This window comes from Bufo bufo, chromosome 6 (assembly GCF_905171765.1).
Source record: "Bufo bufo chromosome 6, aBufBuf1.1, whole genome shotgun sequence".
Classification (NCBI taxonomy): Eukaryota; Metazoa; Chordata; class Amphibia; order Anura; family Bufonidae; genus Bufo; species Bufo bufo.
The window spans coordinates 413,754,494-413,767,250 of NC_053394.1; the positions used below are offsets into that span (position 1 = coordinate 413,754,494).

The 12,757-nt window shown below is 46.6% G+C and overlaps 1 protein-coding gene and 1 long non-coding RNA gene across 2 annotated transcripts in view; one reads left to right on the plus strand and one right to left on the minus strand.

Annotated features, from left to right (window-relative positions):
* The window catches only part of RPTOR (regulatory associated protein of MTOR complex 1), a 294,108-nt gene that overhangs the window by 222,217 nt on the left and 59,134 nt on the right, over positions 1-12,757 (plus strand). The window contains exon 7 of the mRNA XM_040439078.1: positions 4,018-4,077. Within this exon, the coding sequence (XP_040295012.1) occupies positions 4,018-4,077 (60 nt within the window). The remainder of the gene's footprint in view (positions 1-4,017; positions 4,078-12,757) is intronic.
* Positions 1-12,757, minus strand: part of LOC121006142 — a 978,004-nt gene that overhangs the window by 55,164 nt on the left and 910,083 nt on the right. The window lies entirely within an intron of this gene.

Consider the following 12,757-nt stretch of genomic DNA (forward strand, 5'->3'; position numbering starts at 1 on the left):
AACGAAACAGCGTAAGGGAGAGGAGGGAGATGCTGCTGCAGCTGTTGTTTCTGAATGATGCAACATAAGGGAAGAGGAGGGGGATGGAGCTTCAAATTTTTTTTCTCACTGATTTAATGAAACCTCTTGGGGGAGGGCAGTGTGAACTGTAGGTGGAGACATCTGATTGGGTCAGAGCACACGGCTGTAAATTCGGAGGAGCACAATCCAACCTTGACTGTGTATATTGCAAATCTGCAGCTGCCTAAAGAGGGACTCGGATTTATTCCAAATGTTTTAAGGGGTTAATTGCATTCTTATATCATTTTCTGGTGTGCATTTTTTTTATATATATATTTTAATTTGTGGAAATATAATTTTTCCCGCTCGTGTATACAGAAAACTTCATTTGTACATATTTCATCTCCCCTTTAAAGGGGTTATCCGACTTAAATAAATCTATTCTAATTGCATTTATTGTAGACCAGTGAAAGATTCTTAAAATCACTTTCATCACCTATCTATCACTGTTTGGCCAGTTCAGTTCAGGGTCATGTTACACCTGACGTCAGTAAGCCAGCTCAGGCACTGACGTCTCGTTTACAAGCTTCTCTCTGTCCAGGCTGTGTAAACGAGACGTCAGAGCCTCTGGTGCCCTCCAGCTCTTCTCACTGCCTCGGCTCTGCTATGCGATCGCTCATGTGCATACCAGAGCCGAGGTGATCTCTTCTCCAGCAGCACAGGGTATGTTTGTCCATCCTGCATTCACTGGGGCTAGAGGTGGCAGTTTGTAAACGTTCCCCTCTGCATCTGGGGATCGTTATTACAGCCCTGGTCCCCCCCCCCCCCCACACTAGTACACATTCAACACCCCCTGGGAAATATAAATAAATTATTGGCCATCATTATTATCATCATCAACATCATTATTCAGCTATATAAAATCCTTATCTGCCACCAATATATGGATTTATCTAAGCAATATCCATATTGAATATATATTTGAATAATATAGATATTGCTTAGATACATATAATGCTAATGATATTTTCACACTAGCAGCAGGACGTATCCGACAGGCTGTTCACCCTGTCGGATCCGCCCTGCCGCTATTTGCCCGTGCCGCTGGACGGATCCGTTATTGCAATTCATTTCTAGACGGATCCGCACCTGGATCCGTCTACAAATGCTGTCACTTGTCACACTGATCGGCGGATCCAGCAGGCACGCAGCTCCGACGACGGAGCTGCCGTGCGGATCTGGCGTTGCAAAACAACTGAAGGACGGATCCACCCTTCCGGTCTGCGCATGCGCAGAACATGAAAAATGTGAAAAAGACTGACAGAGGGATCCGTCCATCCGCATGACAAGCGGATAGACGGATCCGTTATTACAATGCATTTCTAGACGGATCCGCACCTGGATCCGTCTACAAATGCTGTCACTTGTCACACTGATCGGCGGATCCAGCAGGCACGCAGCTCCGACGACGGAGCTGCCGTGCGGATCCGGGGTTGCAAAACAACTGAAGGACGGATCCGCCCTTCCGGTCTGCGCAGAACATGAAAACTGTGAAAAAGACTGCAAGAGGGATCCGTCCATCGACATGGCAAGCGGATAGACGGATCCGCACCTGGATCCGTCTACAAATGCTGTCAGTTGTCACACTGATTGGCGGATCCGGCGGGCAGCTCCGACAATTGAACTGCCTGCCGGATCACACTAACGCTAGTGTGAAAGTACCATAAAAAGTCGAAAATCCAGGACTTTTAGTCAAGTGGCCGCTCGCTGTGCACTGCCGTGCTGCGCCATAGCTCCACCACCGTCCCCTTTATAGTCAATGGGGACAGAGCGGCAGTCCAGCGGCACGGCAAAATAGCGGCTGGCCGGATCCGACAGGGTGAACAGCCTGTTGGATCGATCCTGCCTCTAGTGTGAAAGTAGCCTTAGGCTCCATTCACACATCCGCAAATGGGTCCGCATTTTTTCTGCAATTTTGCGGAACGGGTGCGAACCCATTCATTTTCTATGGTGACGGAATTTGGAATTAGTGCAAATACGTCCTCCTTGATATACTGTAATAACAGAAAATTTTTAGACTAGAAACAAAACCAAACATGAAAGAAATGTATGTAAAATAACATAACTTACACTGTGCAGCTGCAATGTGACAGGGAGGTCTTCTGCCCTGTGTGTGTATTTATATTTTTTTTTTTGCAAAGTGCAGAGCAGGGGGCGGGAAAGGTCAGGTTGATCACGCCCAGAAATATTCATGAGGCAGAGCTCAGGCTTTGTTGTTACACGCCCCCTCACCTTGTACTTCAGCATGTAAACACAGCAATAACAGGACCATGAAAAGGTGCAAATATGGGTTTTAACTTGATGAAATCAAGCTTAACCAAATTATATGTATATCCTGATGGATTTTAAGTGTTTTTTTATTATTTTTATTAACTCTGATAACCCCTTTAATGAAGCAAAATTAACATCTCTAATCGGATTGATTGAATAACGGCATGTAGTTGTATGGCGGTATATCAGATCCTGATCCCGGCGGTTTACAATGACATTATACCTCTGCGTCATCCCAATTAGTCACCTGCTCCGATGTATCACATGGTGAAGGATCGCGGTCGTCCTCCCGGGTCCCCACATAATGGGTAGCATGCTATTCCTAATCCGTTCCAAAAGGTATTTCTTAGCAGGATTACGGGACAGATGCATGAAAGTAGTATATGCACACGGCTGCCCGTGGATTATCACATGGATATTATCCAGCTTGCCTGCTGTAGGAGGACTGTTGTTCTGACAGGGTGCAGTCCAATGTAGACGTGGTCGAAAACCGCATCGGCATGCACATCAGCACCTTTTTCTATCTGATTTACTGACCATTCTGAAACATCTTTTTTTAGAGGTTTGTATTGTTATTCATGTCTTATTCCTCCTGGAAAAGTCTTACTGTCTCCATTTTCAGTGGGGCGTGTCCCTAAACACTCTAAAACTGCTGACAGTGTCTTTGTGTCGAGACATGCTATTGATACCGGGTTATTAAAGGGCATCTGACAGCAGATTTGTACCTAAGAAACTGGCTGACCTGTTGGCAGCTGAAGGCTGTGTTGGTCGCATTGCTGAGAAAACTGATGTTTTAATATATGCAAATGTACCTCTAGGAGCAACGGGGGCGTTACCATTACACCTAGAGGCTCTGCTCTCTCTGCTACAGCCGCGCCCTCTCCACTTTGATTGACAGGACCAGAATTGGTGATGTTTTCACTGCCTGGCCCTGTCAAACTGCGGAGGGCACAGCAGTTGCAGAGAGAGCAGAGCCTCTAGGTGTAAGGGCAATTCCCCCGTTGCTCCAAGAGGCTCATTTGCATATATTAAAACATAATTTTTCTCAGCAATGTGGGCACATATGTACATGGGACCAACACAGATGTCTTCAGCTGCCAACAGGTCAGCCAGTTTTATAGGTACAAAACTGCTGACAGATGCCCTTTAATTTATTCATACACTTTTAGGAGGAATAGCAGAGAGACAGCATAGTGCAGAGTTCTAAGAAGATATGTTCCAGTATTGTCATTTCATGGAGAAGACGTGTCAGGGGAGATGACAGGTCCTCTTTAAAGGGTAAGTCCGGAAGAATAGGGGAGATAGACACATTCTCCTACCTGCTTAGATCCTTACTCGTGTCCATCAGTGGGATTGTTGGATCAGTGAGAACGTGGACTCAAAAAGTCACAGCCAGGATTAGAAGAACATGCCTGTTCTTTTACAACAGCTCCCCACTTGTCCGCAGGTTGTGTGCAGTATTGCAGTTCATTCACTTCACCGGCGCTAAGCTGCAATGCCAGAGACGACCCGTGGACAGGGGTGGAGCAGTTTCTGGTAAAGAGTCTGTATTACCTATTAAACCCACCAGGTGCATGGATGATCCAGAAGAAAGCTCTTCCTATGGATAGGAAGTTTGTGCTCCGTCATAGTTTTTGACATTTCTCCGTCATGGCTATATTATTAACTGTTTCTCTCCTGTTGTAGGTTTTGTATGCAGAAAAGTGTCAAACTTGTTCCTGGCGTGACTCTGGACCTTATTGAGAAGTAAGTAAAGGTTTTTGATATCCCTCATTTTTGGATTTTTAGACAGTGTTAAAGGCATTGCCTGACTTTAGGACAAACGAAGAGCAGGGTCATTGATTTCAATGGGTACATCTGTTCTGTGGTGGGTGGGTGAGGGCTTCAGTGAAGGGGTTCTGATGTGGTCCTTGGATCCTGTCGACTTAAAGGGGTTTTCCAAGACTTATATATCAATGACCTATCCTATGGCTAGTTTATCAGTATCTGATTGGTGGGAGTCCGACACCGGGTACCCCCGCCGATCAGCTGTTTGAGAAGGTAGCTGCGCTCACTGTAGCACCATGGCCTTCTCACAGCTTTTCCTAGGCTAGTGATGTCCAGTTCATCTGTAACTTGGCCTAGGGCATAGCTCAGCCCCATTGAAGTGAATAGGGCTGAGCACGATACCAAGCACGGCCACTATACAATGTACGGAGCTGTGCTTCGTGAGCAAGGAGACCTCAGGAGCGCCGGTACATTCTCAAACAGCTGTTCGGCAGGGGTCCTGGGTTTTGGACCCCCACCCAATCAGATACTGATGACCTATCAAGAGAATAGGTCATCAGTATAAAGGTCTTGGAAAACCCTTTTAAGAAGTTCCAATTCCTGTTATGCTTGTCAGGCTACTTTCACACTTGCGTTCGGAGCGGATCAGTCTGGTGTCTGTAAAGACGGATCCGCTCCTATAATGCAAATGCTTGCATCCGTTCAGAACGGATCCGTTTGCATAACAGTTTTTTTTCAGATCTGATTTTTCACTTCGTGAAAACTCAGATCCGACAGTATATTCTAACACAGAGGCGTTCCCATGGTGATGGGGACGCTTCAAGTTAGAATATACTAAAAGAACTGTGTACATGACTGCCCCCCCTCCCTCCCCCCCCTGTTTTTAACTCATTGGTGGCCAGTGTGGCCGGCCCCCCTCCCTCCCCTGTATTTAACTCATTGGTGGCCAGTGCGGCCAGCCCCCCCTCCCTCCCTCCCCTATATTTAACTCAATGGTGGCCAGTGCGTCCGCCCCCCCCCCCCCTTCCCCCCTGTTTTTAACTCATTGGTGGCCAATGCGGCCGGCCCCCCCCTCCCCCCCCTAATTAAATTGACCGACCCCCCCCCCCCCCCCCCCCCATCATTGGTGGCAGCGGAGAGTTCCGATCGGAGTCCCAGTTTAATCGCTGGGACTCCAATCGGTAACCATGGCAACCAGGACGCTACTGCAATCCTGGTTGCCATGGTTACTTAGCACTTAGCAATTTTAGAAGCATTATACTTACCTGCGATGTCTGTGAGCGGCCGGGCGCTCCTCCTACTGGTAAGTGAAAGGTCTGTGCTATAAGCAATGCGCCGCACAGACCTTTCACTTACCAGTAGGAGGAGCGCCGGGCCGGTCACAGACATCGCAAGTAAGTATAATGCTTCTAAAATTGCTAAGTAACCATGGCAACCAGGACTGCAGTAGCGTCCTGTTTGCCATGGTTACCGATCGGAGTCCCAGCGATTAAACTGGGACTCCGATCGGAACTCTCCGCTGCCACCAATGATGGGGGGGTCAGTCATTTTAATTAGGGTGGGGAGGGGGGGCCGGCCGCACTGGCCACCAATGAGTTAAAAACAGGGGGGGGGGGGTCGGCCGCACTGGCCACCAATGAGTTAAAAACAGGGGGGAAGAGGGAGGGGGGGGAGTCTGCCCCCTGCTGCCTGGCAGCACCTGCCAGGCAGCAGGGGGCAGTCATGTACACAGTTCTTAGTATATTCTAACTTGAAGCGTCCCCATCACAATGGGAACGCCTCTGTGTTAGAATATACTGTCGGATCTGAGTTTCACGATCTAACTCAAATCCGATGGTATATTCTAACATAGAGGCGTTCCCATGGTGATGGGGACGCTTCAAGTTAAAATATACCATCGGATTGGAGAAAACGCCGATCTGATGGTATATTAATAGGGACTCCTGACTTTACATTGAAAGTCAACGGGGGACGGATCCGTTTGCAATTGCATCATATTGTGTCAACGTCAAACGGATCCGTCCCCATTGACTTGCATTGTAAGTCAGGACGGATCCGTTTGGCTCCGCACGGCCAGGCGGACACGAAAACGCTGCAAGCTGCGTTCAGGTGTCCGCCTGCTGAGCGGAACGGAGGCCAAACGGTGCCAAACTGATGCATTCTGAGCGGATCCGCATCTATTCAGAATGCATTGGGGCTGTACGGATTCGTTCGGGGCCGCTTGTGAGAGCCTTCAAACGGAACTCACAAGCGGAACCCCGAACGCTAGTGTGAAAGTAGCCTAAGCCTTAAGGATGACTCGATTTATAGGAAGCCCCTTTCTTGGTGCCTATCCTTAGTAAGTACACCTCTATTAGTTTTTGTTAGTTTGGTGTAGGCTCCAAACTCCTCCATATATGAAGGGCCTAGGTTCTCAACCTCTGGTACATATACCCCAAGGGCAGGATGTGTACCCTCTGTGTCTTTACTCGGTACCTGCACTGTTCTAATGCTGTTTTTTTAATGTACAACCCAATAAATGATCATAGCCTTGAGGGAGAAAAGCTACTCTATTGCATAGGCATAGTTAAACCTAAGGAGCTTACAATCTAATGTGGACGATACTGATGGAGAAGTCATATGGTTCAATCCACTTAATCCATCATGGGTTCAGCACGTACCCACCACCTTTCTCCAAAGTTGTCATACCCACTATCAACATCCGGACCTTGGCACTTCATCAGTAAGACCCTGAGATCTCCCAGTATCCGAGTGTTCAGCCCCGGCTCTGAAGTGGGCAGAGATGCTCAGGACCAGCTCACCTTGTGTTCAGAAGAGAAGCCCTCATTGGCCAAAGCCCAGGAGCAACCAGGAAAAGATAATTGGTTCTGGAAGAGTCCGTCTCAGGAGACAGTAGGTTCAGATTAATTAGAGACATCCACGAGCAGTGGGGCTGGAGGTAATTATTCATCGTCCGGGAAGGTCGGGAATCCAAAATATGCTAACTCTTCCACTGCCGCATTGGTTGATATCACATATTTCTGTGGGTCTTAAAACTACAATTTGAAAAATTTCTCTTTTTGGTTCCGACTGGCCTGAGGAATGCTGGGGTTTGTTAAATCCACGGTGGATCCTAACATTGGTGGACTTCATGATCACTTATAGTAAACTGTATTGATGTATATTGACCACATGTAACACCACATCTGACCATAAGCTTTGAGATTCTCCTTCCCAAGCAGCTGCCATTAATTTAACTCCTTGAGCTGCTCCATCGATGGACACTCGCCTCAAATCCAGAGTTGCCTATGGTCAAAAGGTCTACTAGATCACCCAACAGTTTTGATTTTTGAGGTTTTCATTGAACTACAGTGAAGACTTAGACAAATGCTGATATATGACAAGCTTTACTCGTCCCTTTAAGCAGAAGTATAAGATGTGGCGCCTCTAACCCTTAATAAATTCCCTTAATCAAAAGAAATCTTCTTAAGCCGCCACGCTGATCAGGCTCGGAGCCGCTGCCGCAATGGCTTCTGATCTTGCCGGCCGTTCTGCAGCTTCAGGCTTTGTTCTACCTCCTGATTATTTGGAGAATTTCAGAAACCCTGAACTCAGCAATGTAAATTTTTTCCAATAACCGCATTATCTGTCAATGAGGAGAGGACGCAGCGAACTGCTTGTTTGGCTCCAGTAACCTCTGCTAATATTGGTTTGTTTCTTTCCCTCGTTCTCCTAATTGCTCCTCGCTGTGGAACGAGTCTACGAGCGCTCGAGGTCCTGCTTAAGGAAACATATTAGCAGCATTTGCAGTTTTACATGTCATTACAAGTTGCTGAAAGACCTGGTAGATCAAGGCTCTCACCACCTCTCTGCCCCCGCTATATAAATGCATCTCTCCAAGAAGCGGCTATCTCCATCAGTGGATGGGGATTTTAATATGCCATTGTCCCAGGAAAAATATTATGCGTTTTTTAAACCACCACCTGGATCTGAATACTTTTTTAATGGCATGTAATTAAATATTAAGTATAGCTACTGAATTATATAACGTATCTGTATTGCGCCCCTGCTGTTTGTTCTTTTTCTTATTTCTCTGTCCACCTCGCTGACGTGGGCGCACATGCTCAGTTCCAGCCTTTAATTGCTTACTGAACTGTGATAGGGAGAGAGCTGCTGCAGAACGGACACACCCCCTGCTGCAAAAGAAAGGACACGCCCCCTGAGCTGCCAGCTTGATATCAATCTAGCAGAGCAATTGCAGCAATGAATGTGGAGATCTCTGGATCCATGTGAGGTACAGAGCTGGTTCTAGCTTTGTTAGAAGGAGATTGTCATGTACAGATGTAGCAGGGTTAGCACTCCAGCTCTTAACTCAAATTTCTTAACTCATCGCATTATCTTGAGACAAAAGCCATTGAAAAGCAATTGAAGGTGTTTGCTTAGATTAGATAACACAACTCAGAAATCTCAGAAAACAGGAGTGTTAACCAGGGCTGTGGAGTCGGAGTCGAGGAGTCGGAGTCAATTTTGGGTACCTGGAGTTGGAGTCGGCAAAAAATGAACCAACTCCGACTCCTACTAGATTTAAATTGGAATAAAAAAAAAAAAGTAAGTTTACCGGTAAATGTCCCAATTCACAAAACGTTATAATTAATTACCGTATTTTTCGCCCTATAAGACGCACCTAGGTTTTTGAGGAGGAAAATAAGAAAAAAAATATTTTGAACCAAAAGGTGTGCTTTTGGTGGGTTTCGAACTAATTGTGGTCTGTGGATGGCGCTGTTATGGGGGCATCTGTGGATGGCACTGTTATGGGGGCATCTGTGGATGGCGCTGTTATGGGGGCATCTGTGGGTGGCGCTGTTATGGGGGCATCTGTGTGTGGCGCTGTTATGGGGGCGTCTGTGGGTGGCGCTGTTATGGGGGCGTCTGTGGGTGGCGCTGTTATGGGGGCATCTGTGGGTGGCGCTGTTATGGGGGCATCTGTGGGTGGCGCTGTTATGGGGGCATCTGTGGGTGGCGCTGTTATGGGGGCATCTGTGGGTGGCGCTGTTATGGGGGCATCTGTGGGTGGCGCTGTTATGGGGGCATCTGTGGGTGGCGCTGTTATGGGGGATTCTGTGGGTGGCGCTGTTATGGGGGCATCTGTGGGTGGCACTGTTATGGGGGCATCTGTGGGTGGCGCTGTTATGGGGGATCATTGTGGGGGCATCTGTGGATGACACATATATAGTATCTTATCTTATGTGTCATCCACAGATCCCCCCCCATAACAGTGTCCCTGTGTAGTGAATGGGGGCCAGCATCTGTTTCTGTAATGGCAGCGGGGCCCGGTGCCTGCTTCATTCATAAAGTGGACGGAGCAGGCGCGTGACGTAGTGAGCTACGGTACGAGCGCCCACCCGGCCTCCTGACTGCCAAGAAGTTAGTAGTAAGTAGTACAGCGCTAGATTTAAGATGATTGGAATACTTTAACAATACCCACAAGTTAGATATGATTACTGTATACTACAGCGAGCGGGGCCCGGTGTAGTAGAATACAGTGACTGCACCGGGCCCCGCTGCCATTACAGAAACAGATGCCGGCCCCCAGCCCCTCCTCCCTCTCAGCCTATTCACCGGACGGTCGCAGCATTCGCCCCCATAAGACGCACTGCTATTTTTCCGAAAAATACGGTACTTCTCTACTGTAAGAATAAAGGCCAATGCATGCAGTGCGTCTCGTTACCGCAAAACGAACACGTTAAGTGACCGTGAAGAAGCGTGCTTTTCATATGCTTCACTATATGGCACGCAACGCACAGTTAAGGAGCGGCAATACTTATACTTTCCATTGTGTTGTGTTCCGCTGTTAAAGGGAACGCAACGCCCATGGTTAACCTCGCCTCTCACTGATAACTGATTAAGTAAATATGTTTTTTGCAGGACTAGAGACACTTGTATAAGTGACGGGAATGGATGGTCAATAGCTCAAGACTGAAGCTGTAAACCATTTGAAAAACTGCTGTCATTCAGCTAAGGCTATAAAACCTTGTAAACTCAGATTGTTCGCTTAAACTTTAAACATGACTATGGGATTCTACTAGGGAAATCATGTTTTACAATAAATGCCTTTTCCCGTCCTGGATCCCCCCACTGCCCTATCTTCAGCAGAAGATCCGCACACAAAGGAGAAGGCAGCAGCTTCCTGGCCAGTAGTTCTGTGGTAATGACATGTATGTTGCCTTTCTTTCCTTCAAGGAATGTATAAAATACATTCTCATATTAAATACAGAGGAGTCGGAGTCGGAAGTACCAAAAACTGAGGAGTCGGAGTATTTATCTACCGACTCCACAGCCCTGGTGTTAATTCTACTCCATCCGTACTATCTGATTTTATGTTAATTATGGGATAACCCATAAGGTCACCAACTCGTTGCTCCCCATCGCACTGAGAACCCTATAAACTGCTCATGAGCTCCTTGCAGATAATAGACCAACACCGCACTGTCCAATACTCTGGAAGGGCATGTGCCCCTCGACTTTTGCCTTGCTATCTTTCAGTGCCATTGTTCACCACATCTATTTTTATTTTAGTATAGATCTCAGATATATGATCGTTGAGTGTCCAACCCTTAGGGTATGTACAGATGGAGGATTTTGCTTGCACCAATACCCGGCGCGAATCCCACAGCTGCGGTTTCTGCGGTTGGTTTTCATGCCGATCCGCTCTAGGTTTAGCTCCATTTAATGGATTTAAACCGTGAGCTGGCTCCCACTTCGGCTTTGCAAGGGGTCCACGCAGTTACCGTACCGAGAATGGCCTTGTACATTCTTGGCGTGGGCTTGAAAACTGCGCAGCAAAAATCATCTGCTGCAGGGATGCAGTTTTGCCGCAGATTCCGCCCTGTTTTCAGCACCAAATCTGGGCTGAAACCCACCCTCAAATCCTCCCCCTGAACCAACCCAACCCTAAAGATCGAAGTTTGACACCTTCATACCCAGCAGTGCATCCATATATTTTACTTTGACCGATACGTTAACATGAAGGGTCAGTGGGGCTCTAACAAGAAATTTAAAAAGGTGTCATGTCCCCTTTAAGATACAGCGCATAGCATACGGTGCACTTTTTCGCGTGATGGCAGCACCCAGTTATGATAATGCCACGTTCTCCGAAAGCATCGAGATGGTGAAGGACACCTCTAGTTTACCGCATCTGTCTGGAAGGAAACCAAGCTCATAGTATGACCACAATTACATGAAAGTCACCCAGCATACCTCCACCCCCATCACGTATGCAGATTGCCAGGTGGGCCTTTGAAATCAGCGCAGCTTTCCAGATATAATGAGAGAAATATCTGCATCCGATCTCCTCCGGGCTGTGACCCACGCTGCTAGAATTCAGTCAACTAATTACGAATGAACTAATCATGCACACATTAATGGCTGTGTTCATTGCTTCCTTACTTCCATGTATTGTTTTCTGCGGATTAATAGAAACCAGTGTAACGTATGAATAATGAGAGGATAATAAAGGGGCGAGGATTTACTTTCTGCTCCGACCTCTAAATCAGCAGCGAATCTTGTCCGAAAAGGAGTTAAGTTCTTGATGCCCAAAAGAGTCACTTGCTGTGCTTTCACACAATTTTATTTCATTTGATCAAGAATGATGTAACTAGAAAATGTTTAACGCACTTAGTTAAAAAAAAAAGTTGTAAAGTCATGGCCACTAGGGGTCTCACTTCCACCTAATTTGCAGTCAGTCCATTGCCTGTTATCAGGCAAGATCTGGCCTTCCTAATAGAGAAGGCAGAGTGGAAGTGGGGGCATGTCAGAGCTAGCTCAGATCGTGAGCCTGATAAAAGAACTGCTCCTGCACTGCTTGTGAATTCACAGGAGTCTCCTGTCTGTCTGCAAGTGTGATTTCCTCCTCCTTATCTGTTCTCTGAGCGTCGGAGCTGAAAACAAACATAGTAGGAAGTAAGGGGAAAGTACGTCACAGCAGTACAGTGCTGACAGATTTCACAGAAAGGATATGACCCCTGCTTCTGAGTGAAATGCATCTAGCTGTGCAGCTGAAATGGAATAACATGGCTGAAGAAGACATTTGGGAAGCCCAAAAAATATATTTTCCTTCTATGATTGTACATAGATACACCAACATTATGCAAAAAAAAATTTGAAAACTCAAGTACGCAAAGTAAATTTTAATTAATGGGCTTTATGAACTCTCTTTCTCTCTGATTTTCACTCCCATGATGCTTCAGGATAGAAGATTTTATACTCTTTCTACTGGGAGGAGCTTGCTTCTGTGCTCTGTCAGCCTCTGCTGGGTATTGCACTTTATTGCAGCTGGCAAGTATATGCGAAGTGGCAGTTGTTTTCTGACAACAGGAAGGCAATCTGTTGAAATTTGTCATATACTTATTTACCTGTGAATTCCCACCACAAATTTTTTTTAAATCTAATTAGGTCAGAAATTCTTCGCAGATTATTATTTATTTGAAACATATTCTAAGGGTTGGGGCTTAGTTTTCCATATCCCCTGCATAGAAATAAAGGATACAATTTCAACTACCTGCACCCACCACAAGAGGGAGCTTACTGCATACTGTCTGTACATTAAAATCTATTTAAAAACCCTTATGCAGTATGCTCCCTCTAGTGGTGACAGCCAGTAGTCAGAATTGTATTAACGCTC